The following is a 23,978-nucleotide window of genomic DNA, read 5'->3' on the forward strand; positions in this document are numbered from 1 at the left end:
AGCACAAGAACTGAGAAAACCATGGCACTACATATATTGTTTAAGGGGCAGTTTACAGTATGAGACATCAACTAATGAGGCAGACATTGTTGTCAGGTATGTCATTCTCACATCTGTGTACATTGGGTGCATGCTGATGTGGGGGTGACAAATGAATTTTACTGTGTAAGTTTGCAAACACAATATTGAGTATCACTCCTACATCTTGAACATTTCCTCCTTTAGCTCAGCCCTGTGTTACCTCACCACAAGGGAATAAGAATAATGGTGCCAGTCTTTAGAATTTCCGTGCAAGACGTAATATTTTTTTCCCCTCTTCCAACTTAGTGTTTGGGACTGGACCAAAGGACCCTTATAGGAGAGATCTGACTACCCCCATTAAGGGCATTTTAACTTTTTTTTGTGTTTAATTTGTGCTAAAAAATGTTACAAATGACCTATCCCTCTAGCCCTCCAGTCACTTCAGGCACCAACAACCTTTTTTCTTAGTTACTGACAGCTTCTGTGGGCGTTAAGCAGGGTTTTACTAGTTGCCATAATAATCAACTTAACATTTGACAAGTGGATCTGACAAGCCGACACTGTTAGTTTAAAAAATCTTTTCAGCTATGATTTCAAGGTCTCTTTCCGTATTACACTATTTAGGATTAATGTAACCTTTTGGATACCGAGTAGTCTTTTCAATTTTTTTTTTTAATCCTTATGTGTTTTACCTCTCTAGCCTGCTTACGTAGCAATTCTTTCTGTTAAACCCATGTTCCAGGAAATAAAAAGGCAGTGGACTGCCACCAAGAAAAGATTGTCACTGATAAGTTTCCTCCCCGTGAATCGCAAATAATTTATAGCAACCTCACTCACTACACCGCTCATTTTCTGTACTCCCGTACTCTGGAAAGAATTTCCTTCCACGGAGAGGAAGAACTAGGAGGGACACAGGAGTCGCCGTAGGAAGGCTCCGTGCGGCCGGGCACTTACGTGCCATGGCCAATGCCACAGGCGCGCGGTCGGCGCTGCTGGGTGGCAGCACCAGCCGCGGTTCTGGGTTCTCCCGGCCCGCCGAGTGTGACTTCCGTCGCGGCCCGCCGAGGCTCCGCGACCACCGTCCGGGCCGCCCAATTAGGGGCTTTCCGACCCCCGCACGGAGCCCGAGGGGCGGGGGACACGGCCGCCTCGCGGAGGGCACCCCGCCCCCGCCGCCGTAGCGCCTCTGGGCGCACGCGCAGCTCCCGCCGCTCCGCATTTAGTCCGAGATGGCGTCCCTCGCGCCCCACGGTTCTCTTCCCGAAGGTGGCTCCCACCCTGCGCAGCCCGGAGGCCCCGGGGCTCGCCTCACGCAGGCTCCGGAGCACGATTACCCCTAAAGTGGAACGGGAGTGGCCGGATTCGCGAGCGAGGAAAGCAGCAACCGGAAGGGCTTGACGGGTCGCGGGGCGAGGAGCCCAGGCCGCGGAGGAAGAGGAGGGCGGGAGCGAGCCGAGGTTTGTCGAAGGCGGCGTTCTCGAGCCTCGCGGGGCGGGGAGGAGGGGGTGTGGCGGAAACTGCCGAGCTTTCCCGAAGGCGGCTGCGTCCGAGTTGCCCGGATGTAGTTGGTGGAGCGGCGGCGGCTGTAGCAGCGGCAGGAGGCGGCGAGAAGGACCCGGCGGCGGCGGAGCAGGAGGAGGGAAGGTGCTGGAGGCGTTCGCTCTCCGCGGGGACCGGAACACGGCCTCTCACCCCCTCCCCCCGGCTCGCGCTGCCGCCCCGTAGTTGGCACCTCTGCCCCAGCCGGCCCTAAGCGGTGGTGACGGAGGGAGATGGCCCGGGACCGCCGGCGCCAGTAACGGGGAGGTGCCGCGAGCCGCCGAGGGTGCGCTGAGACCTGGTGCCGGGGCTGCCCGCCGCCCGCCCGCCGCCCGCGCGCCCGCCCGCCTGCCTCGCGGCCGCTCTCCCCCTCCCCGACACACACACACAGCCGGGCATTGATGGTAATGTATGCGAGGAAACAGCAGAGACTCAGTGATGGGTAAATCGTCTTTTCGTTTCGGGCCGGGCCGCGGCGGAGGGCGGGCGGACGGGCGGGCGGGCGGGCGTCCTTATCGGGAGCTGGCCGCGCCGCCATTTTTGTTGTTAACCCTGATCGGGATCGGTCGGAGGAGGCGCCGGGCCGGGCCGGGCCGGGCGGACGGGCTGGCGCCCTGGGGACCCGGAGGGCTGGACGAGCGGGCTGTGGCTGCGGCCTGAGTCCGAACCCGGGCCTCTGAGCCCGGGGAGCGTCCGCCGCGCGCGGATCCGCGCTGGTACGTTTGTCCGCCGGTCCGCGGGGAGGGGCGGCCGGGAGACCCGCTTTCTTCCTTTCCCGCGATGTCTCACAGGACGGTCCTTCTTTACTGTTTTTCAGCTGTCACGACCGGAGAGGGGACTCTCAGCCTTTCCAGGTACCAGCCGATCCTGGGTGGAGGGATTGGAGGGGCTGGAGGGGGAAGGGAGGGACTGCTACTCGAGCGCAGGCTTCAGAAGTCGCTACAGGCCCTTTGGTGCAACAAATCTGAAAGTAGCACCACTGGTCCGCTTAAAATTCAGTATTGGGTTTTATTAGCATTCTCCAAATGCATCTTGAGAGGTGACTAGAGGAAGCACAGGGGTTTGTTTTGCCTTTTGTTTTTTTGTTTGTTTGCCTGTTTGTTTTTAAGGGAAAAAAATACTCGGAAACAGGAAGACCTGGCTTGGCTTGAATGTGAAGGAGTCACTGAAGTGTAGTGATATTTGACTTCAGAGGCCCATTTATTTAATATTCTATCGAGGAGCCGAAAGATAAATGTGAGAGTTGTAAAAGTAGAGTAAAGGCTTGAGAGCAGTAACTTGAGTTACTCTCAGTAACAATACTCTTACCATTTTATTTATTTAGTTCAGATTATGCTATTTCAAAGAAAAGGTTTTGTTTTTGCTTCAGTTAATTTAAACCTTCCTTTACTTAGTAATTCATGCTAGTAGAAATGATTCTCTACTATTCCACTGAAGGTTTTGCGTGTAAAGTTTTAAAGGTTTGCAGAAATGTCTTCAGGATACTGTCTGAAGATAACAGAAGTAAATACTTTATGCCTCTAATCACCCTTAAAAGAGAAAATAGGAACAGATCTGTGTCTCCCTCAAGGTTCCGTGGTCCAGGCTTGCTTCCAGTTTTACTCCTGTCTAGTCTTCAGAATGCTGGTTACACGTGGGAGCCAGCACATTTCCAGCCTGACTCTTGTACAGGAGCTTCTGGGATGTCAGAATATTTGCATCTGTCAAACATTATTTCCTTCCCTCCCAGACTGCAACACTGGGTTCCTCTTCAGACACCTGCAGTGTAAAACCATTATTTTGAGGGCATTTAGAATTCTTCCTGTTTAGAAACACTGTTCATGTATCAGTTTGTTTTGGCACATCATGTTACATTTTAAAAACTAATTTATCCCTGAAAGAGCTTATAAATTAGGGACAGTGCTTTATTTGAATCAAAAAAAAAGAGGAAAAACTGTTGTCTTTTTGAAAATTGTGGTTATTAAAATATGCTTATTTATAGACATGCTTGGATGCATTGGTTGTAGAGGTTAAGTGGATAGTAATCTAAGCTCTCAAAAATTGATTTTAGTTTTGAAGAATTTTTTTTTCCTGGTAGGTCAGTGTGCCAAAATACTGTTTAAAAAAAGTTTACATGATCAGATAGGTTTCTTTTCTTTTCTCTTCTTTTCTTTTGTGAGTGTGTGTGAGTGTGTGTTTTGTGGTTGCATCTGTTATCAGGAGTTGCATAGGAAATCTGGAGCCTTTCCCTCTTCTCTGAGTAAGGGAAGTACTGAAAATGGAAATTCTGAATTTTGATGTAAGGGAACCTGACATAGCAAAATTTGTCATTTAAATTGGGAATTGAGTTTAAGTTTTCAATTTTTCTCTCTCTTTGGGGGGGTGATGTTTTACAGGCACTTAAGTATTCTTCAAAGAGTCACCCCAGTAGTGGTGATCACAGACATGAAAAGATGCGAGACGCCGCAGATCCTTCACCACCAAACAAAATGTTGCGGAGATCTAATAGTCCTGAAAACAAATACAGTGACAGCACAGGTCACAACAAGGCCAAAAACGTGCACACTCAGAGAGTTAGAGAAAGGGACGGTGGTAAGTAGCTCTCGGGCTAAACTGTCATGTGTGTGTCCTGGGAGAGTTAGAGAAAACAGTGCAGTCAGCACATTACCATGTACTAGTATTATCACTTTGAATCCATTTTTTGTTTGTTTTTTAATTCAGCAGGCACTATGGGAAAATGGTATCAGCATGAACACACAGTGTTTGATAGTGCAGTTACAAATACAGGCTTCTAAATGGTGACTAGTGATTGGAGAGTTCCTGAACAGTTTCCCAAGAAAGGAACTTTTAAGGTTTTAAGAATTTTGGTTTTAGTTTGAAATCATTGGTCCTTTAGATTATTTCCTAAGGTGTTCAAGTTAAACACCCCTAAGGTGTTTAAGTGTATAACACTTAAAGAAGAGGTTTGTCAAGTTAGCTACCACCACTAAAAGTTTTTATTTTAACTTAGGAAATTAGTTTTTGTTGTAACCATTTAAAATTTTATATTTCATTTCTCTCTCACCGGAGGGTTCTCTTGATGTTTAGATGAAACAGTCAGTCTTTTTTTAATTTTATGCCTTTTGTTTTGAGGCTGGCCTCAGATGACCTATACAGCTGAGGAAGATTAAGTTAGCCTTATTTTTTTACAGTTCTGATATCTTGTCACCTGTTCACAAACTGGTGGGGACTGGGAATAAGTGCATTCTCAGGCTGACTTTGCTTATAGCTTATGAATGTAACATTTACTTATAAAGCTTCCATTGCGGGATAAAATAATTTCATGAAGATAATTAAGAGCTGTATATTTTTCTTTGACAATAAGACCTCATATTGTTTAAGTAGATAACATTTATTCATATAGTATTGACTGAATATTGGAAGAGACTCGAAGTAGAATGCCAGGTCTTACTGCTTGTTTATGACTAGTTTTTGATGTCTTTAATTACTTTTTGAAAATACTTTGCATCTATTTTACTCTTTTTTTGTTGTTGTTGTTGTTGTTTTTCCTCTTAGGGTAGAATCATCTATTGAGAAACACTGGCCTCTGAATAATTAATTACTGAATTGAGGAATTATTAATGGTTAGAGTATTGCTTTGGGATGGAGTAATTGAAAGGGAGGAAGATAGTTGAATATAAATATCACTTTGAGATGCTTATGTAGATAAACTTACATGTTTGTAAGTATAGCAGGTAGCTTACTCAAGTTAGGAAGTATTGGGTACTAAAATGATGATTGTCAGTTTTATGGGTGAATTTTCTGTAGTTTTCCATGCATACTTGGGCAGTACTATTGATCAGTCACTCTTCTGTGTTTATTTTACATGTTAACTATTGGAAATGAGTAATTATACTTTTAGTATGCTTTATTTTGAGCCATTTTGGTAATTGATACAATAGGATACAGTACTTTATCTGATAGACTCTCAAGTTGTTTTTGTAGCAACTTGACCCAATTTTGCTATCCATTCTGAACTCCAGGAAGAAATCAAGTTTTACACACTTAAGAAAGTGTCTATAAATGATTTATTTCACCTACTTACAGTGAGACAATGAATTCCTTTAGAGTTGAAATAATCCTCACCAAATTCTGTTGCTTAATTCATTCAGCAACTGTTGGACATATATTATGTGCCAAGTGTTGTGTGATATTCTAGGAAGTCAAGCTCTGACGAGATTCTTTGCCCGGAAGCCTTCCTTAGGGTTTTTAACTTGACACTTAGGCCTAGTAGTTGTTTAGTTGCTTGCCTTCTCTGTATTTTTTTTCTTCCTTCACTTTGATTTTCATTCTCCTTCATGAATGAACTTACTCATTGGCTTTTGTTTACTTTTTATTTGTGTCTTTGTTGATTAGTTCCATTTGCAAGCAGTTTGTTAGTAGTTTTTCTCCCTAGTCACTTGCTAAATTATACCTATCCTTTGTAATTCACTTCTACCACTTATCTGACTTCTGGAACATAACAGACACCATAACTCTATTCTTTCATAGTCCTTTATATAGGAATGGAACAGACCATGAAATAATCAAATAATCTTTTGTGTTTTTCTTTTTTTTTTTAAATTAAAATTTTGTTCTTTTGAGGTCTCACTGGCTGGCTTGGCATTTGATGCAGACCAGGCAGGCTCTAAACCCACAGAGATTCATCTCCTCATAAAATCAATCTTTAGCTCAGAGTCCATCTTTGAAGCTCGTTATACATATAGTGCGTACAGTGCATACTCCCTGTCTCTCTCTCTCTCTCTCTCTCTCTCTTTCTTTCTTTCTTTCTTTCTTTCTTTCTTTCTTTCTTTCTTGAGTTAAGGGTATTATGTGATTACCTTAACTGCCTCAGCCTCCTCCAGAGTTCTGGGATTTGAGGAGTGATCCATAGTTTCTGGTCTGTTTTTGTTTTCATTGTATTCAAAAACAAGAGGAAAAAAAGTCTTTGAGAGAATCCTTAAGAGTTATAAATAATTAAGAAAAAAACCGTAATGGTACAAATAACTTAGGTTGTATTATTTTAGTAGGGATTCTATGAAACTTCACAGAACTTCAGTTTTTTTAGAATGTTGATTCCTGTCTTCCATGAGTGAAAAGTATATTCAGAGTCCTTGGTTAGATGAAATATATATATATACACACACACACACACACATACATACATATGTATGGATGTACATATGTATGTATGTATGTACCTACATATATGTGTGTCAACTTAGTAAAATTACACAATTACATATTTTGTCACTTAAGTTGGAAGTTGTTAGAAAGGAGAACTGCATGTTTAGTGACTAAGTACTGCTTCTAAGGTTTTGACGTTTCTAGCTTTATGTTCTTTATATCCCATCAGTTCCAGAAATGTTTTCATTTGTACTATATTCATTGTGTATGTTGAGCATGCCTCATCAGAAAATCTGAAATCCTGTCAAAATGTTGGAAAGTTTTTTGGATGATGATACATGCTCAGCTGGTAAAGTCTAAAGAGACTCCCCAAACCTAAAAAGGTACTGAACATTTTGGGTAATATATAATGTGTTGAAGAATTCATCACTACTGATCACTGAAAATTTAAGTTTTCAAGATGTAGTTTAATAATGCCTGCATCTTTTTATAAAATAAACCTATTGAGTGTGGTCCTGTGTTCATAAGGAGGGTACATTTTAAACAGGGTTTTCCATCATTAATAGAAAGCTCTGAGTTGTACTTGGTTTCATTTTGACATTGGAAAGTAGCAAAAATAGTTTCTCTATTTTCACAATTCTACATAAAAGGAAATAAAACAGGTGTGCCTTAAAATTGTCTCTTTCTACTGGTGAGTTCTATACTCAGAAGTGAGACAAACTAAAAATTCATTTGGTAGTGTTTAACATGGGATGGGTTAGTTTAAAACTTGGCTTGTATCATCTTAGTAACTTCGATAAGCTTTTCTTAGTGGTTAGTTTTTATCTAAATCTAAATGATTTTAATATCAAAGGTAGAAACTGGACATTGTAGTACACTATACATGTATAGCTCTAGGCTAGGTTGTTCCATGCTAGTGTTTTCTACTTATCAACAGTTTCTCTAGGAAGAAATTATAGTTCCCCCTCTGGGAATAAAGCTTGTTTATTTTTCTTTTGCAAAGTAAGTAGTTACTTTGGTACAGAATTTAATGTGCTCATATATGGATTTTAGTAATTTGATGAGTAAGTTTGGTCTAACAACTTTTTCTTTAAAAAGTCATCTTACTATGCAGTATAGACAGAAATGCAGTCATTAAATCTTTTTAGGCGAGTTTACAAAAACTCGAAATATTTTGTGATAAGCGGAGTAATGTTGAAAGATAGTCTGATTTTTGTTTTTTGTTTTGTTTTTAGTGACACAGGTTTCAGTGTACTACTGTTATCTAGTCTTGATGATCCTGCATCAGCATCCCTACATATTTTTTAAAAAAATTTACATTTACATATTTGTATGTAGGGAACATGTAAGAAGTTCAGAAATTCATTCTTTCCTATCATGTGGAGCTTGGGGTTTGGACTCAGGCCGGGCTTGGCACCAAGCCCCCCTCCTCTGAGCCTTCTAACCAGCTTCTCCCTATTGTTTTTATTTTTTGATCATTTTGAAAAGGTGGCCCATGCTGGCCTTGAATTCCCGATTCTCCTGCTTATACCAGGAGTGCTGGAGCGTACCAGCAGTCTACAATCTCAGTGTCTTAATGTTTCAACTCTGGTACTTTCTCCTTAATTTGAGAAAACTCCCAACTGTGCACAGTCTAAGCATGTGTGATTGTAAATCTTGATTAAAAAATTTATAACAAGTTATTTTTCTGATAGCTTTTTGCCATTCTATTATTTTTCCCTTCTGCTTGCTTTACTTTTGAGAGAAATTGCTATATGTTTTGTTTTTGTTTTTTTTTGTTTTTGCATTTCTGTTTTATAATATAAACATTTGAATGGTCCACTTTGACGGTTTAAGACAATCTCTTACTCAAACTAATTTCTGCTTAGCTGGATAACAAAAATAATTTGTATTAACATACCAATGACTGGCTTTATGTTACAGGAAAGTTATGGTTGTTGTATTTGCTGAAAATGTAACTTTTCGTATGTGTGTATGCAGTGTGGTTTTGCAGTAATGTCAGCTAACTGATGCTAAAGAGAAGGTGACATTGAGCTGGTACCTTTGAGACACTGTAACAAGTGGTAAGACACTAATCTCTATCATTCCAGAACCTGGTATTTCAAGTTTGTATGTCCACTCTCTTTTAAGGGCTTCTGTGATACTTTAAAGTTGCAAAGTCCCTTTGCATTTGATCAAATAGCCTCTGAAATTAGTTCATAGTGTGTCCTGGTCTGCTGCTGAAATTAGTCAAAACCTTTAGGCTGTGCTGTTGAGAGTAGAAAGCTAGAGTTTTTCCTGTACATAAATTTTATTTCTGCCTTCAGGTGGAGTTCTTCCTACTACCTTTTGTGCTCACTGCCACTTCTGTGGTGATTCCCTAAGAGCCCATGAGTGGTGTTTTTCCTTTTTGCTACATAGTTTCCCATACAGGAAGTAGAAATTATCTAGTTAAAAGTGCTGTTAATCTCAAGCCACTCTGAGGTTTAAGAGTTTTTCAGTGACTTGAAATTCTTAGGCCTGTTCTTACTATTCTGAATGAGTTTTTCAGTTTTTGCTTGCTTGTTTGCTTGCTTGCTTGTTTTTGTTTTTGTTTTGTTTTGTTTTGTTTTGTTTTTCGAGACAGGGTTTCTCTGTAAAGCCTCGGCTGTCCTGAAATTTACTTTGTAGACCAGGCTGGCCTCGAACTCAGAAATCCGCCTGCCTCTGTTTCCCAAGTGCTGGGATCAAAGGCATGCGCTACCACGCCTGGCTGCTTGCTTGTTTTTAAGACAGGGTCTTGTATGCCCAGGCTGGCCTCTGACTCATGGCAGTTTGCCTGCCAGCTTTTATGCTGGGGTTATATGCCATGCATTCCTCTGAATTCTTAAAAGTTAGTGTCAGTTTCAAAGAGCTAGGTTTACTGGTTCTTTTAGAGTTAGAAAAAAGTGGTGGATAGTTGAGTAAAGAGAGCTATAAACAGGCTATAGAGACTGCTAGCATTTGTTCGCATCCATTGTGCCATTTGCAAATTTGGGTGAAGGGATTGATAAAAACTTCAGTGAATGGAGAAATGATAACCAAATTTGGCTGCTTGTCAGGATTGCAAGAAGAGCTTGCTACAGTTTATTTTATAATATCTGAATTACTCTAAGTCATAGGAGTTAGGAGATGGAACCTAGAAAATTGAGTTTTAAATAAAACTAGTTTAACTGATTTGTAATCTGCACTTCTAGGGTTTCTAACTCTTGAGAACATGAGGAATCAGCACATTAGAGTGATTATTTGCTAGAATATGTATTCTGCATGTTTTATATCTCAAGGACGTCTCTGTGTCACCTTCCTATACAAATGAATGGTATTAAAATTTGTATGCTTCTTAAATAACCAACTTAATGTCTAGTGGCAAAGGTATCTAGTTAATGTCTGGCACTAGAGAGATCTCTAACTGGTATTAGCAAGTGCATAGATCAGTTTATATACTGAGTTCAGGTAATTGTAGCCACTGTTATTTTAGATAAAATTATTTTAAGCACTAGGACAGTTCAGTAGTAAATTTGAGTTCTTGCATGTTTGAAAAACAAGCATACAGGCTAGCATATTTACGCTGAGTTAGGTGTCAGCAATTAGTTCATATAGTTTATTTATGTGTATTTGTGAGACATTGAAATGAGACATCAGGTCAAATCACTTTGTAGCACAAGCTCAACAACAAGATTGATCCTAGGAACCCATGGTAGAAAGAGCCAAATCCTGGAAGTTGTTCATTGAGTGGTATGCTTAAGGTCTAGCATGAACCTGAACTAACTTATCTCACACACTGACATACACACACACACACACACACACACACACACACACAAACACACACACACACACACACACACACAAGCTTTCAAAGTTTTAGCACTTAAAGAATACTTAGGATATGTATGGTTGATAAATGAGTAGGTCTAGATTTATAAAATTTTTGAATTCTTAATTTGAATTTGTATGACGTAACAGCATTTTCTGAAAAGTTCTAAACCTATTTCAATCTCATAGAATTCATCTATTCTGGTAATGATAAAATATTTGCAAAGTATGATCTTAGAATATTTTGCCTAGTATGAGGGGAGGGTGCATAAAATACTTTTTGCATTCAGTATTTGATTTGTAAGAATAAATTTGAATCTTTATCAATACCAAAGAAGGCTGTGCCTGTTGGAGACAGTTGAATTGTAAAGATGCTTGAGGGTTGTTGAGTAATAAAGAATGTTCATATTTTGGCATAATAATATTTTGACATCTTTTTGTCTGGGTTTGATAGTTGGAGATTTTCTTTATGTACCTTTGGCTGTTCTCACAGTTGCATTGTACTGGCTGGCCTTGAACTCACAGACAGATCTTTCTGCCTCTGCCTTCCAAGTTCTGGAAATAAAAGCTTATACCACCAGGCCTGGCCATGTATTTAGTTTCTTTTGAGACAAAGTCTCAATATGTATCCTTGGCTGGCTTGAAACTTGCTCTGTAGAACAGGCTGACTAAAAACGCAAAGATCCCCTTGTCTCTGCCTCCAAGTGCTGAGATTAAAGGTGTATGCCACCACACATGGCAAAGAACTTTTTTATATGACCATTATATGTTGTGCTTTGAAAATATAGAATTAACATTTATGGGCTAAAAAAAAATGGCCCTGATTTAACTTACTTTGAGACTAGAGTGACTTTGTCTTGATTCCCCTCTCTTCTGTATATAAGCTTATTATTGGATCATGTAAAATATGAAAGTGTTGCTTCTTTGTTAATATTACATAGGCTTTGATTCAGAGTCCAAGGCTATCTTTTTTTTATTTGTATCTGTGTGATTTCATTCAGTTTGCTTTTTTTCTTTTGGCCCATGTCTACATTAATTAGTTTGTCTTTTTTGTCTATGTGTACATGAATTCTAAATGGTCATTATTTAGCTTTCTTTTTCTTAAGCTTTACTGGTACTTGCAATTCACGCTTCTTTGCACATCATAGATTTTCCATTATCCTAGATACGTTTTATGTTTTATTATACTAGGAACGTTTTGTGTTGGGAGTGAAACCCAGGCAGGGACTCATGCTAGGCAGTTGCCTACCACTGAGTTTTACACCCTTCCTTAGAAATCATTGTTTGATGTTTGAAAATATTTTTTCATTGCTATGATTTCAGTAAATAGATCAAGCTCTTTGCTTAATATCTTTTGTATTTGTAGTTGATTTGTAGGTTTCCTCACAGTGGAATAATTGCAGTTAGATTTCCTTTCTCAGTAAAGGCATATTTGGTTTCTGTCTTTGAGAATACATAGAACATAGAACTCAAGCCTTTTTTTCTGGATAGTAATGAGACGGCATGTAAGGAAGGTCTGCTCATCAAGCTTTAAAAATGATTTGTTTAAGTTACATTAATCTCGGTTTAAAATTTTTAATGAGTTGGTACTTTTCAGCTTATTTGCTAGATGTAGCTTTATCCTGGAATTCATCTATGTAGACTAAGCTGCTCTTAGAATCCAAGTGCTGGGATTACAGGTGTGTGCCTAGTAAAATACTTATCATCAAGTTATTTTCTCTCCTACTATTTAGCTAAATTAGTGATTAAGCATTGATACAAATGGGTAAAATCAGCTATTAAATGCAAATGATCATTGTGGTGGATGTCTCTCCTTCAGTTGGAAGTTAGGGTTCTGGAGTTTAAATGCAGGATACATTTTAGTCCTTTGTAAGAATCTAGACATCTGTGTACTTACGTTTAAATGAAGCCATAACTACTTTCCTCCAACAGTAACAACAGATAAATACAAATTAAGGAATAGAGTTTTCCTACAGTCCTAGACTATGTTCTTTTAGGACACTGAGAACAAGATGTGTTCCTTGTAGGGAAACTCAATGCTTTGTTGACCTACTAGCCAGCTTGGCTTTTAGGATCAGCTTGTTTGCTGTGAGTGAATGTAGGGGCCCTGGGTTAACAATGATGTAAGCAAGAGACTGGATGTTGCTAGAGTCTAGAAGTGTCCTCAACAGTCTGCTAGGCTATGATGTCAGTCCCATTGCTTGCTCTGCTTTTGCCTTTTCCAAATGTTCCTTTTCAGTCATCCTTCCCTTTGTTACTAATTCAGCTTAGTAAAACTGCATATATAGTCCTATTTTGTGCTTTTATATACTATCACCTCTTTATCTTTATATCCTAAATTGTCAGGTTGCAACTCGTGTTTCACTTGGCTAAGAAAACAGTATTTACTTGTTTGTTTTCCCTTTGCATATGTGTATGTCTGTTTACCACTTGCATAACTGATGGCACAAAAGAGGAGGCCAGATGAGAATATCTGATTCTCTGCAACTGGATTTAAAGATGGTTGTGAGCTGCTGAGTAGGTTCTGGAATCAAACCCAGATCCCCTAGAAAAATATCTAATACTCTTAACTGCTAAGCCATTGCTCCAAAGCATTGGCTTTTGTTGTTGTTCCCATTGTAGGAAACCTGCTTTGATCTTGACTCTGCTTTATATTATGGCTATTTTTTTGTTTGTTTAGTATTTTGAGACAGGCTCTCAGATTGACCAGGTGGACCTTAAACTCATTGTGTACCAAACTTCTGATCCTTCTTCCATATCAAAGTACTGGGATTTTAAGTGTCCAACACTACCAGAACTGTAAAAAGTTTTGCTGATAAACTGAATGCAGAACTTTGTGTATGCTTGGCAAACACTCCCAACTAGCTGAGCTACATCCCCAATCCATATATAGTGCCTTTATGGTGTGGTAAATACATTGCACTGTAGGCTTCTGGTAGTCAGAGATGGTTATTGTATATTACCTATCCCTAAAAATGATGACAGATTGAGAATGCTCTTCATTCTTTAGAACAACTATTTTTATTTAAATTAGTGATTTATTGTGTGTTTATTTTATTCCTAAAGTGACTAATAGTAACTGAAAGACCCTTTGAACCAGGAAAAATGAGAATGCCAGTACTACATGGTTAAACTTCACCCTTTAATATTTTTTACAATAAATTGACTTTTGAAAGTAAATGCATTCAAAGCATAAAAGCTGTTCTTGTTTAGCAGTGGCTCAATGTTTAAAAATTTCTGCAGAAAGCCCGGCGGTGGTGGTGCACACTGTTAATCCCAGCACTTGGGAGGCCGAGGCTGACGGATTTCTGAGTTCGAGGCCAGCCTGGTCTAGAGTGAGTTCCAGGACAGCCAGGGCTACACAGAGAAACCCTGTCTCAAAAAACAAACAAACAAAGAGTGATAATTTTTCTCTATCTCAAGTAAATTTGACAGAATACGATTTATTTTACAGCATAGTAGCTGAACAGTTGTTAATTCATTCTGTTCCTCTAAGCAAATCTGGATACCTTCCAGCCAAAGTCCTTGAGATACTTGCATTTTAGTATTGGTCTGACACTCTCTGCTCCAAGTACCTCCTCAACACTCGGCAGGTCCTCTCCTCTCCCTTTCCCCTGGCTGGATCTGAAGTTCAGCCCTATTTTCTCTTCTCTTCAGCCATTGGCTGATCAACTTTTATTGACAAATCAGAGAACAAATTGGGACAGTGTTTATGTAACATTCAGGCAGGAGATAATTGACATAAATTGGGAACAGTGTTTACATAACATTCAGGGAGGAGATACTTAGAATAAGCATTAGAGTGCCTTGTCCAGATTGCAACCAGGTATGGGGGTAGCAAATCAGCATTTGAATAACACAAGGATACATCTCAATGTAGTATACTATAACATTATGCCTATGGTATCTTTCTGGCAAATGCTGTTTTATTCTAAACAGCTTCTGGCTGTTATATTGTTTCTGCCCCTTTCAAGTCCATCCCAGTACCTTGGTGGCAGTGGTTTGTAACTAAGATAAACTATATAGATGTGACTACTTCACAGTCTCTTTATTATTTACGGTTGTGGGTTTCTGATGAGGGTTCAGAAGCGCTGGCAGTTAAATATACTCTGTGTACTTAGCTAAGCAATACTAGGTTCTTGGTGGCAGGACGTGCTTTAGCTACTTTACTCTTCTCTCTTCTATGGGTGTGGGTGCCAAGTTAACAGGGTCAAGTGTGAGTTCTGTTCTGCATTAATCCATTTTTTAAAAGTAGTAACTTGGTTACTCCCATAATTTGTGCCACTATTACACCAGTGGGCATATTGCTTCAGGTTGTACGCTACAATGACTGCTAGCCAGTTTGTACTACTTTGGTTTCTCCATGTCGTATGACTCAAGCATGTCACCAATAGGGGATCTTAGCAATGATGTTTGGAGGGCAAGAAGGGGTGTTGTTTATGGATCCCACTGACCAATAACTAAAAAAAAAAGGTAACTTATACCTGTCACCAGGCTTTTATTTTGATAAGCTGTGGTTTGGGGGCGGGGAGAAACAATGTCTACAAATCACCCCCCCCCCCAAAAAAAAACCCTAGCATCCGCAAGTGAGAGAGAACAACATGCAGTATGTTTTTTTTTTCTAGTTCTGGATTGCCTCTCTCAGAATGATAATTTCCAATCCACACATTTACGTGGAAATTCCATGATGTTTTTTTCTTTTCTAGGTGATCAAGTTGTTGTATATGTAAACATGATACTGTATTTATAAAATATTTATGTATTAAGATTATGTAAATATTTTAGGAAGCTTCTGTGGTTTTCCATATGGTTCCCCTTTTATCCTGTACATCTTTACATCATATCCCCCTCAAACTTACCATGAACCCTTATTAGTTTCCTGGTTTTGAGTACTTACATATAAGGCTAGGTAGCATCTGTATGTGAGAGAACGTGCATTTTTTTTTTTGTCTTTCTCAGACTGAGTTACGGCCCTCAGAATGAGATTTTCCAGTACCACCCATTTACTTGGAAATTTCATTCTTCTAGGTGAATAATACTCCATAGTGTATATAAACCATATTTTTATTGTTCATTAGTAGGTGGATATCTAGGTGGCTTCCATTTCCTGACTATTGTGAACAGAGCAGCAGTGGACACAAATGAGCAGATAGCTGTGTAGTAGTATATAGAGTTTTGGGGACACAGTACTAGTATAACTATATGCACAAGAATAGTAAACTGGATCATAGGCTAAATGTATCTCTAGATTCTTATGTCAGATGTATAGCTGGAAGTCTTTGGCACTCTCCAATTCTGTAAGCTGCCTTTTGACAGTATCTTTTGTTTATGGGATCCCATTTGTCAGTTGTTGGTTTTAATATCTGTACTACTAGTGTCCTATTCAGATAGTCCTTTCTTGTGATGATAAAATGAAGCACATTCCACATTTTCTTTGAGATTCAGGGTATCAGGAATAAATGTTAGACATTTTAAAGTTGAGCTTTGTGTAGTAGTCCTGTATCTTTGTGTTGTATACTTTAGCTTTTTATTTAGTATCAGTGATGTTGGGGTCAGTGGAAGAGGACAAGTTTATGGGGTTCTCTTTCAGTTTTAGAAGACTCATTAGTTGATCTTTGGGTCTGTAATGTACACAATTCTGAGCATCACAGTTGGGAATGAGCAGTGAAGAAGAAAATGCTGAAGGGCTGAGGATCTATATCAGTGCAAGAATGCTTGTGTGATATTCTGTCCACAGAATTGAGGATAGGGAAGTTAACTCATATAGCCAGAAATCTTTGAGTGCTGACTAGATTCTGACATTGTGAAAAGGGTCCCTTTTCAGCTTGGCAATGTGTGTAGAGGTAAAGAATTAAGTGGAAAGAATACTAGGCAGGTCTTAATTAAAATTTGGAGATTAAACATTTGCTAGATTTTTAGCATTTTAACTGAACACATAGCCTCTTGGTTACTATTTAGCAAACTACAGAATCAGATTGAAAAATTGCAGAATCAGATTGTATAAATGCAAAAGCTCCCTTGTAAATAAGTGAATCAGGAGAAATGAGATTTTTGCTTGCATTTCTGCTTTACAGGGGTTTCCTGTATATCCCACAAGCATGTGCTAACTAAAACTTATAGCTAGGAATGTAGTGGGTTTTTTTGGTTATACTTTGGTTTTACTTGGTGTGGAGATGTTCATTTAGTATTTTTAGTAGGTAATGTAGAGAACAGCAGACACCAAAACAGATACCTTTGTTATTTTCAAATATAAATTGAAGAATGCTTAAAGTTTCAAGAATATTGTAGACAGAACTCAGTTTTAGTTTTTCCTATAAGTGCCAAGTAACTTTAAAAAGACTGAAAATATTTTGATTTGGGATATACTTCTTTAATCCCAGCACTGAAGAGGCGGGGATAGGTGAGTAACATTACTTTAGTTCTATCAGTATGGCTTCTAGTTTGTCTTAAGTTGTCTGCCAAGTTCACTATTCATTTTCAAGAACAGGGGTTTCTCAGACCCACCCCCAAAAGCTAGAACCAGCTGTTTCTCCTGGACATAACATTCCTAGAATTCTATTCTGCCACAGTGATTGTTTTTTAAATTTGCAATTTTAAAATATTAAAATGTAATTGAATCACTATCTCTGTAATGTCTCAACCTCCAAACTTCCAATAGTGATGTGGAGACTTATTATTTATGAAATAAGCTTAGACCTTACAGCTTAGCTTTATTCCCAGTATATAACTTAATAATAATCCTGTTGATACTAGGCCCTGTTTGCCCTGTGGTCCATTACTTCTCATTCTGTCCCTGAACTTCCTGATTCTTTCCCAGAGTTCCAACTGCCTGGAAGTTCTGCTTTTCTTCTCCTGTCCTGCTATAGGCTATCAGCTCTTTATTAAAACCAATCACAAAGTGATGAAGAAAAATAACATTACCAAGGTCAGCCCTGTACTCAACTCTCACAGTTAAGAAATCAACATTTGAATAATACAAAGAACCTTTACATGGTGCACAAAATGATTATCCCAACAAATAATTTCACCCTCTTATTCCTCTTAGCCATTCATTGCTCACCCCTGACTCATTTGTGTTAATTATTACGGTTTATATTTATGTGTGTCTGTCTATATACACATATACATATATACATGCATATATAAATATATAAATAGAACCTGCTGAATCCATTTGGTGTTGCTTATTTGTATGTTTTCAGGGCTTAGATTTAGGGGCTCATCCTTGGGGAAGACTTAAGTCTCACCCACTCAGCACAAGCACTAACTCTAGGGGTGGGACCCATGAGATTTTAGCATGTCTGTTGGTATCATCATTCAGGTCTTGTTAGGCAGTTGTGTTTTTGAGACATGGATGCAGCTTCCCTGTCATTTCTAGGAAACAGTCTCAGTATAGGCTTCCTGGTCATCTGTTCCTAAAATCTTTTCTTCCCCATCTATGGATGTTCTTTGAGCCTCAGTTTTTGTGGATCATATTGTAGGTTCCTACCATTTTCAGTTGAGTACCCCTTCATCAGTTGTCCTCTGTCTTTTTATCAGTTGTGGCCTTTTGTAATGATCTTCACCTCCTGCCCCCCTCAAAGAGAAGCTTTGATGAAGGATGAGGGCTACATTTCTTTTCTTTCTTTCTTTCTTTCTTTTTTTTTTTTTTTAAGATTTATTTATTTTATGTATATGAGTACGCTGTAGCTGTACAGATGGTTGTGAGCCATCATGTGGTTGCTGGGAATTGAACTCGGGACCTCGGCTCGCTCCGGCCCCGTTCGTTCAGGCCCAAAGCTTTGTTTATTATTATATGTAAGTGCACTGTAACTGTCTTCAGACACACCAGAAGAGGGCATCAGATCACATTACAGATGGCTGTGAGCCACCATGTGGCTGCTGGGATTTGAACTCAGGACCTTCAGAAGAGCAGGCAGTGCTCTTAACTGCTGAGCCATCTCTGCAGCCCATTTTTCTGTTACCACAGATTCTTGCACATTCATGTTCTATTTAGAATAGTTTGGAAATGTAATCATCTTCAATGTACATCAACTGATGAATGGTGATAAGTAACTCCTTCATAAGCGTAATGGAATTTTATTCAGTCACAAAGTGAAGTTTCATAGAAAATGGGTAAGTGTGGAAATAATAAATGAAGTAACCCTGACTCAGGAAGTAAAATGCTACATGTTCTTATATATACATCCTAGGTTTTTGTATTTTTATCATTTACCTGGAATTCTAGTAGATTTTTTTTTTGGGGGGGGTGGTTAGCATCTCCTTGTTTGTTCCTATTTGCGTGATCACAAACTCGGACCACAATGCCAGTTCTTCTTTTTAAATGGATTCTGTCCTCATGCTTGTCCAACGAGTGCTTTATTGACTGAGCTATCTGTTCAGTTCCTAGTTGTTGATATCTAGTCTGGGTGTGCCAAATGCTGTTACCTCTTCTGATCCCTTTGCACATTGCTTTACACTTTTTAGGCTTTAATTTGCAAGCTACTTTCTCTAACCAGCCAAACTGAGCCTAGAATAATGCAGTTGTGGCATATACATTGTGTGTGTGTGTGTGTTTGTGTGTGTGTGTGTTCTACCACACATACTGTATTGTAATGTCTAAAATTAACTGCTTGTTTTCCTGTCCCATTCATGCTAATTGTTAAATGATGAAAGGTGCCTCCTATAACAGGCCCGTAATACTGTCTTGTTTTCTCTTTTGTGTCTTCTTTAGCCACATGTGGCCAGCAGATTGTTACTATTGCTGTGTAAAACGCCCTCTGCATTGTCTTCATGGTTAACTCCAAGACTTAGCTTGTTTGGTCCTCCCCTATTACACTCTTGTCTCTGGAGTTCTACTCTTCACTTTCAGGGTTTTAGCTACACTTTTCTTGTAGTCCTGAGAGTGTATAAGTCACTTGCTGCCTTTCAACTTGCCTTTGTTAAAAAATTATTTGATATATATTTTGTCACTTCAGACTTTTGAAAGTAATATGTAGTGTTTGAAATGAATAATTTTAGGGAGTGGTAACAATTAATTGAGATGCAGTAATCAGAGGGGTCACCGTGACTGATGTGTTAGCCACACTTTATATTCACAACATGAACAGAATGGTCAAATGCTTGGTTTCCCTAGAGTCTTTTTCTACATGGCACTTAAACATATTTCCCCCTTTCCGCAGAGCGTTTGACATGTACAACCAGTGCTTTAAGTCTTGTCAGTTTTTCAGTGTGCATTTTTGTTCACTCAGTTTCACAGAGGGACCCCTGTACTTTTCCCTTTTTTTGGCATGGTCAGTAATTTATACAGTTGTTTTTCAGAGTTTCATTTATGATTGCTTGAGGTATATAGAACTATGCCACTAGTATGTGCAAAGTTGTGGGTGGTAGGAATTTGATGCATGCAGATTTATCATGCTTCCAAAATCACAGTGTTTCTTTCTTAGAGAAGTTTGCAAATTGCTAGTATTCTTACAACACTAGGAATTAATGGAGTTCAGGAACTAAGAGTTAAATCTCATGGTGATTATTAGTGGGACATCTGGGAAAGACATTAAGTTAAAGCCTAAAAAATATTTAAATAGGTTTGAAGCTATAATTTAGATCCTTGATGGTAAGAAAACATTGGCCTTTATTGTCCAGAGAACTACAATAATCCTGGTCTTCCTGGGGATTTGGTTTTGTGTCCCTTTCAGATTAGCACCTTCCCTGTTTAATTCTTTTTTCAGAAAATAGATTTAGGTTACTATATACAGATCACTTATAGAATATTGTTTTGTATGTAGTACTGTAACGTTGCTGTGCAGTTTAGTAAGCAGTTACAATGCTATACTGCTGAGGAAATGGTAGAAAAAGAATAAGTCTGTATGCATGTTCAGTATGACTGTCCCAACTTTTAAAATGTGTATTTTGTGTGCATGATTGGGAGTATGCTATGGTGTGTACATATGGCATTTGCATTTAGGACAACATTTAGGGAATTTCCTCTCTTTGCACTTTGGATTTTGGGCATACAGATAATGTGGTTAAGCAGCTTTATCAGCACAGCCATCTTACTGGTCCTGTTGCCCCCCAATACCTTTGTGCCATGATTGCTTAAAGAGAAGGAACCCCCAGATACTGAAGTCTGACTTGTATCCTCTTCTTTTTTCTTGTTGTAAGCAATTCTAATGAGATCTAGTAGGGCTCATTTGGAGTTCATTTGCTTTTTTATTCTTAGTGACATTTTGACTCTTGAATTATATACCTTGGGGTGACACTTTGATGACAGAAAGGGACATATGGTATTGTAAGATTGCTACAAATTCCACTCTCTAGGAAATACCCCTATTTATAGTCTTGAAAAAATGCTAAAATATTAGTTTTTAATTTTATTTTTTTAACCTTGGTGGGAAACTTCCTAGATTTGTAGTGTATCTGTTTTCAAAATATTAAATTTTTAGTAATAGCTGTCAGTTGTTAAATTTTAAATATTTAATTGTCCAACATGGAATGTTTTAAAATTATCCAGTGTGATGATTTGATAAGTGATTATTTCATAGTTGAAAAATTAATATGCTCATTACTATGCATTAGACTCAACAGAACTTGCTACTGTGTTCAAAATGAAAGTTTGTGTCCTTTGATCAACCCCTTCTACAGCCTGGCCCCACCCTGTCTTTTCTGTTCTATCAGTTTAGCTAAAGTTTCCATATGGAAACAGTATGTCATCCATTGTTTTTCTGTTTTCATATAGCAAGATGTTCTTTACAGTTATCTGTGTTGGTATAAATGATAGGCTCTTTGGCAAGTAGGTAAATTATATTTCTTTATATGTATGCACTATATTTTCTTTAGGGAATACTTAGGACCATACATTCTGGCTCAATGCATGAATAGTAGCTGAGGTATTGGTAACCTCACTTGGTTTTCTTTGGTTGTTTGTACATATGTAAGTGGACATTCCTTACATATTGTCGATATTTGAGAGACTACTTTATACATGAGTATTGTTCATTTCCACACCATTTTCTCCTCTTGTACTCCTGGACTCTACCCCATTACTTCATATCTTGTACTTCTTTGTTGTTACATACATATATAGACAGACAGACAGACAGACAGACACACACACACACATATATACACATATGCTCTGTGGCATGCAGTTTTTGCTTTGTGTTTCTGGCTGGTCCTACACAAGCCCCCACCCAGGAGCTATTTCAGATTTGCAAATAGAAAATGCACACACGCATGCACACACATGCCAATTATTCTTAAAATGCCTTAGCTAACTCAATGGGTCCCCTGTTACCCCAGTCTCAGTCAGGAAAGTGTCCAGAGGCCACTTACCTGAAACCTCACGTGGCTTTTCTCCTGTCACTACTGTGTCCCTTTCTCTTTCCAGTCCTCCTGATTCTGTCTTCCTGGTTATAATTTTGAACATGGAGGAAATAGGCGGGATGGGTAGCTAAATCTTAAACATTGTGTAGCCATAATCTTACTTTGGTAGAAGTCTTTGTAATTGATGTAAAATTAAAGTTATAATCTCATACATTCGTACAGAATTTATATATTGATAAAAATTAAGGTTTTCATTGACATGAATCTATATATTGATACAAAATTTAAAATTAATATTGTTATTCTTAGATAGACATTGTGCCTGTGCATCTCATTTAAGAACAAGATGATTTATTCAAGTTAAGGGCCGGATAGTAAAATCATGGTTGGGTTAGATTCTGATTTAATTATAATAAAGTGCTTTCAATTTACTCAAATAGAAATGACTAGGAGCTGGGGCAGTAGTGGCACACGCCTTTAATCCCAGCACTTGGAGGCAGAGGCAGGCAGATTTCTGAGTTCGAGGCCAGCCTGGTCTACAGAGTGAGTTCCAGGACAGCCAGGGCTACACAGAGAAACCCTGTCTCAAAAAACCAAAAGAAAAAAAAAGGAAAAAAAAGAAATGACTAGGAATAGCTGAGATTTAACAGTTCAAATATACTTTATATTAATAGTCTTCAAAAACTTCAGAATTCCACAAAATCTGACATTTAATCATTTCATTATTATTACAAGCTTTGACTAGAGACATGTCTGCTCCTGACAGCACTCCCTTCACAGTTCAGAAAAGATATTGTCCATCTTTACCTCCAGGTGACATGCTTATGGATGACATGCTCCAGGTGGTCATGAGGCAAAAACTGCCTATTTCATCTACAAACAATGGACACAGTTTGTGGAATAGTTGATTGTTACCTCTGTCTAGATAGGGTACACAGTCTTTTAATTCTGCTTTATAAAGGTCTGTCAGATGATCCTGGGCCAAAAGGCTCCATTGTTTGAGGCACGGGGGACTGTCCACGTAGTCAGCCGTCTACAGTTTTTTAAATCTGAGGAGCTATGTCTGGTGCTTTCAGGTTTAATTCATTCTCAGATTTCTGACAGGGTTGAAGACTGCTTGTAGTCCCATAATCAAACTTGTTTACTATAATAATCAAATTGTTTACTATTAAAGACATGATATATAGTGGAAAACATAGTTTTCAGATGATATTAGAGGCTAAAATAAAATCTAGACATAATTCAGGGATAGAATTGTAACTAAGTTAGGAATGATGGTAGACTACTTTTATCTAATTGACAAATACAATAGACTGGATTTTAATTATATACCATACTTTATAATTTACATGATTGCTATAATTCTGTTTAAATTATGTCTCAGAGGAGTTTTTTTAATTGGATAGAAAAGGTGAGATGTAGAGGGTGGTTCTGATTCTTTGATTTAATGGGGGAATCTGTTTACTGGTGAAAGTCCCTGCCCTCAATTGGTTGTCAGTAGCCAATGGCTGAGCATGGGGTGGGACACTTAGAGTTGCAGGAGATTGAGAGACTGTGGGAGAGGAGATAAGGCCAACCAGCTATGTGAGGTTCTGGTTAAGTGGCCTTTGGCTACTTCCCTCCTGGAGCTGGGGTAGCAGGGAAGACTTAGGAGGAGTGCCCAGTAATTGAATTAGCCAAAGATTTTAAACATAACTGTGGATGTGTGTTTTCCAGGATCAGAGATAGCTCCTGGGAGGGTTCACATGTGGGGCTGGCCAGGAGCATGAAGCAGAGTAAGGAAAAGGAAAGTACCCACAACAATGCTCTGTCCCTTGAGTGTTTCTCACTTGTGATTGGATAGCCTATATCGCTTATAGGGCCTCGTCCCTGAAGAAGACTCAGCAGTTCTTAGTTGCTTGGAGCTCATCAAATAGGAATTGGTCCTTAGATTTCTCTCTCTGTATATTATTGGCATGTTATCTGACATCATGCAGGACTTGTTTAGGAGCCTTGTTGAGGTTTCATGGGTGCAGCTTCCTTGTCATGTTCTATAGAAGACATGGAACTCTGGCTATTAAAATCATTTCTGCTACATGCAATGTCCTGTGGTTGAGGTGGGGTGAGATGTATACTTGCACATATGAATAAATATTTAGAGTGCAGTTAGAGAGTATACTGGTTTGGAAACTGGCACTGTA

The 23,978-nt window shown here is 39.0% G+C and overlaps 1 protein-coding gene across 13 annotated transcripts in view; it reads left to right on the plus strand.

Annotated features, from left to right (window-relative positions):
* The first annotated feature begins 1,211 nt into the window (after positions 1–1,211).
* Positions 1,212–23,978, plus strand: part of Wac (WW domain containing adaptor with coiled-coil) — a 60,204-nt gene continuing 37,437 nt past the window's right edge. For 4 of the 13 annotated variants that reach the window (XM_006525803.4, XM_006525804.4, XM_006525806.4 and 1 more), the window contains exons 1-3: positions 1,703–2,002; positions 2,378–2,414; positions 3,918–4,131. In XM_006525803.4, the coding sequence (XP_006525866.1) occupies positions 1,962–2,002; positions 2,378–2,414; positions 3,918–4,131 (292 nt within the window). In that variant the 5' untranslated portion in view covers positions 1,703–1,961. Of the gene's footprint in view, positions 1,479–1,569; positions 2,003–2,079; positions 2,277–2,377; positions 2,415–3,917; positions 4,132–23,978 lie in introns of those variants that run through there. The other 9 variants (NM_153085.4, NM_001146298.2, XM_030250418.1 and 6 more) reach the window with 8 other exon arrangements.

This window comes from Mus musculus, chromosome 18, assembly GCF_000001635.26.
Source record: "Mus musculus strain C57BL/6J chromosome 18, GRCm38.p6 C57BL/6J".
Classification (NCBI taxonomy): Eukaryota; Metazoa; Chordata; class Mammalia; order Rodentia; family Muridae; genus Mus; species Mus musculus.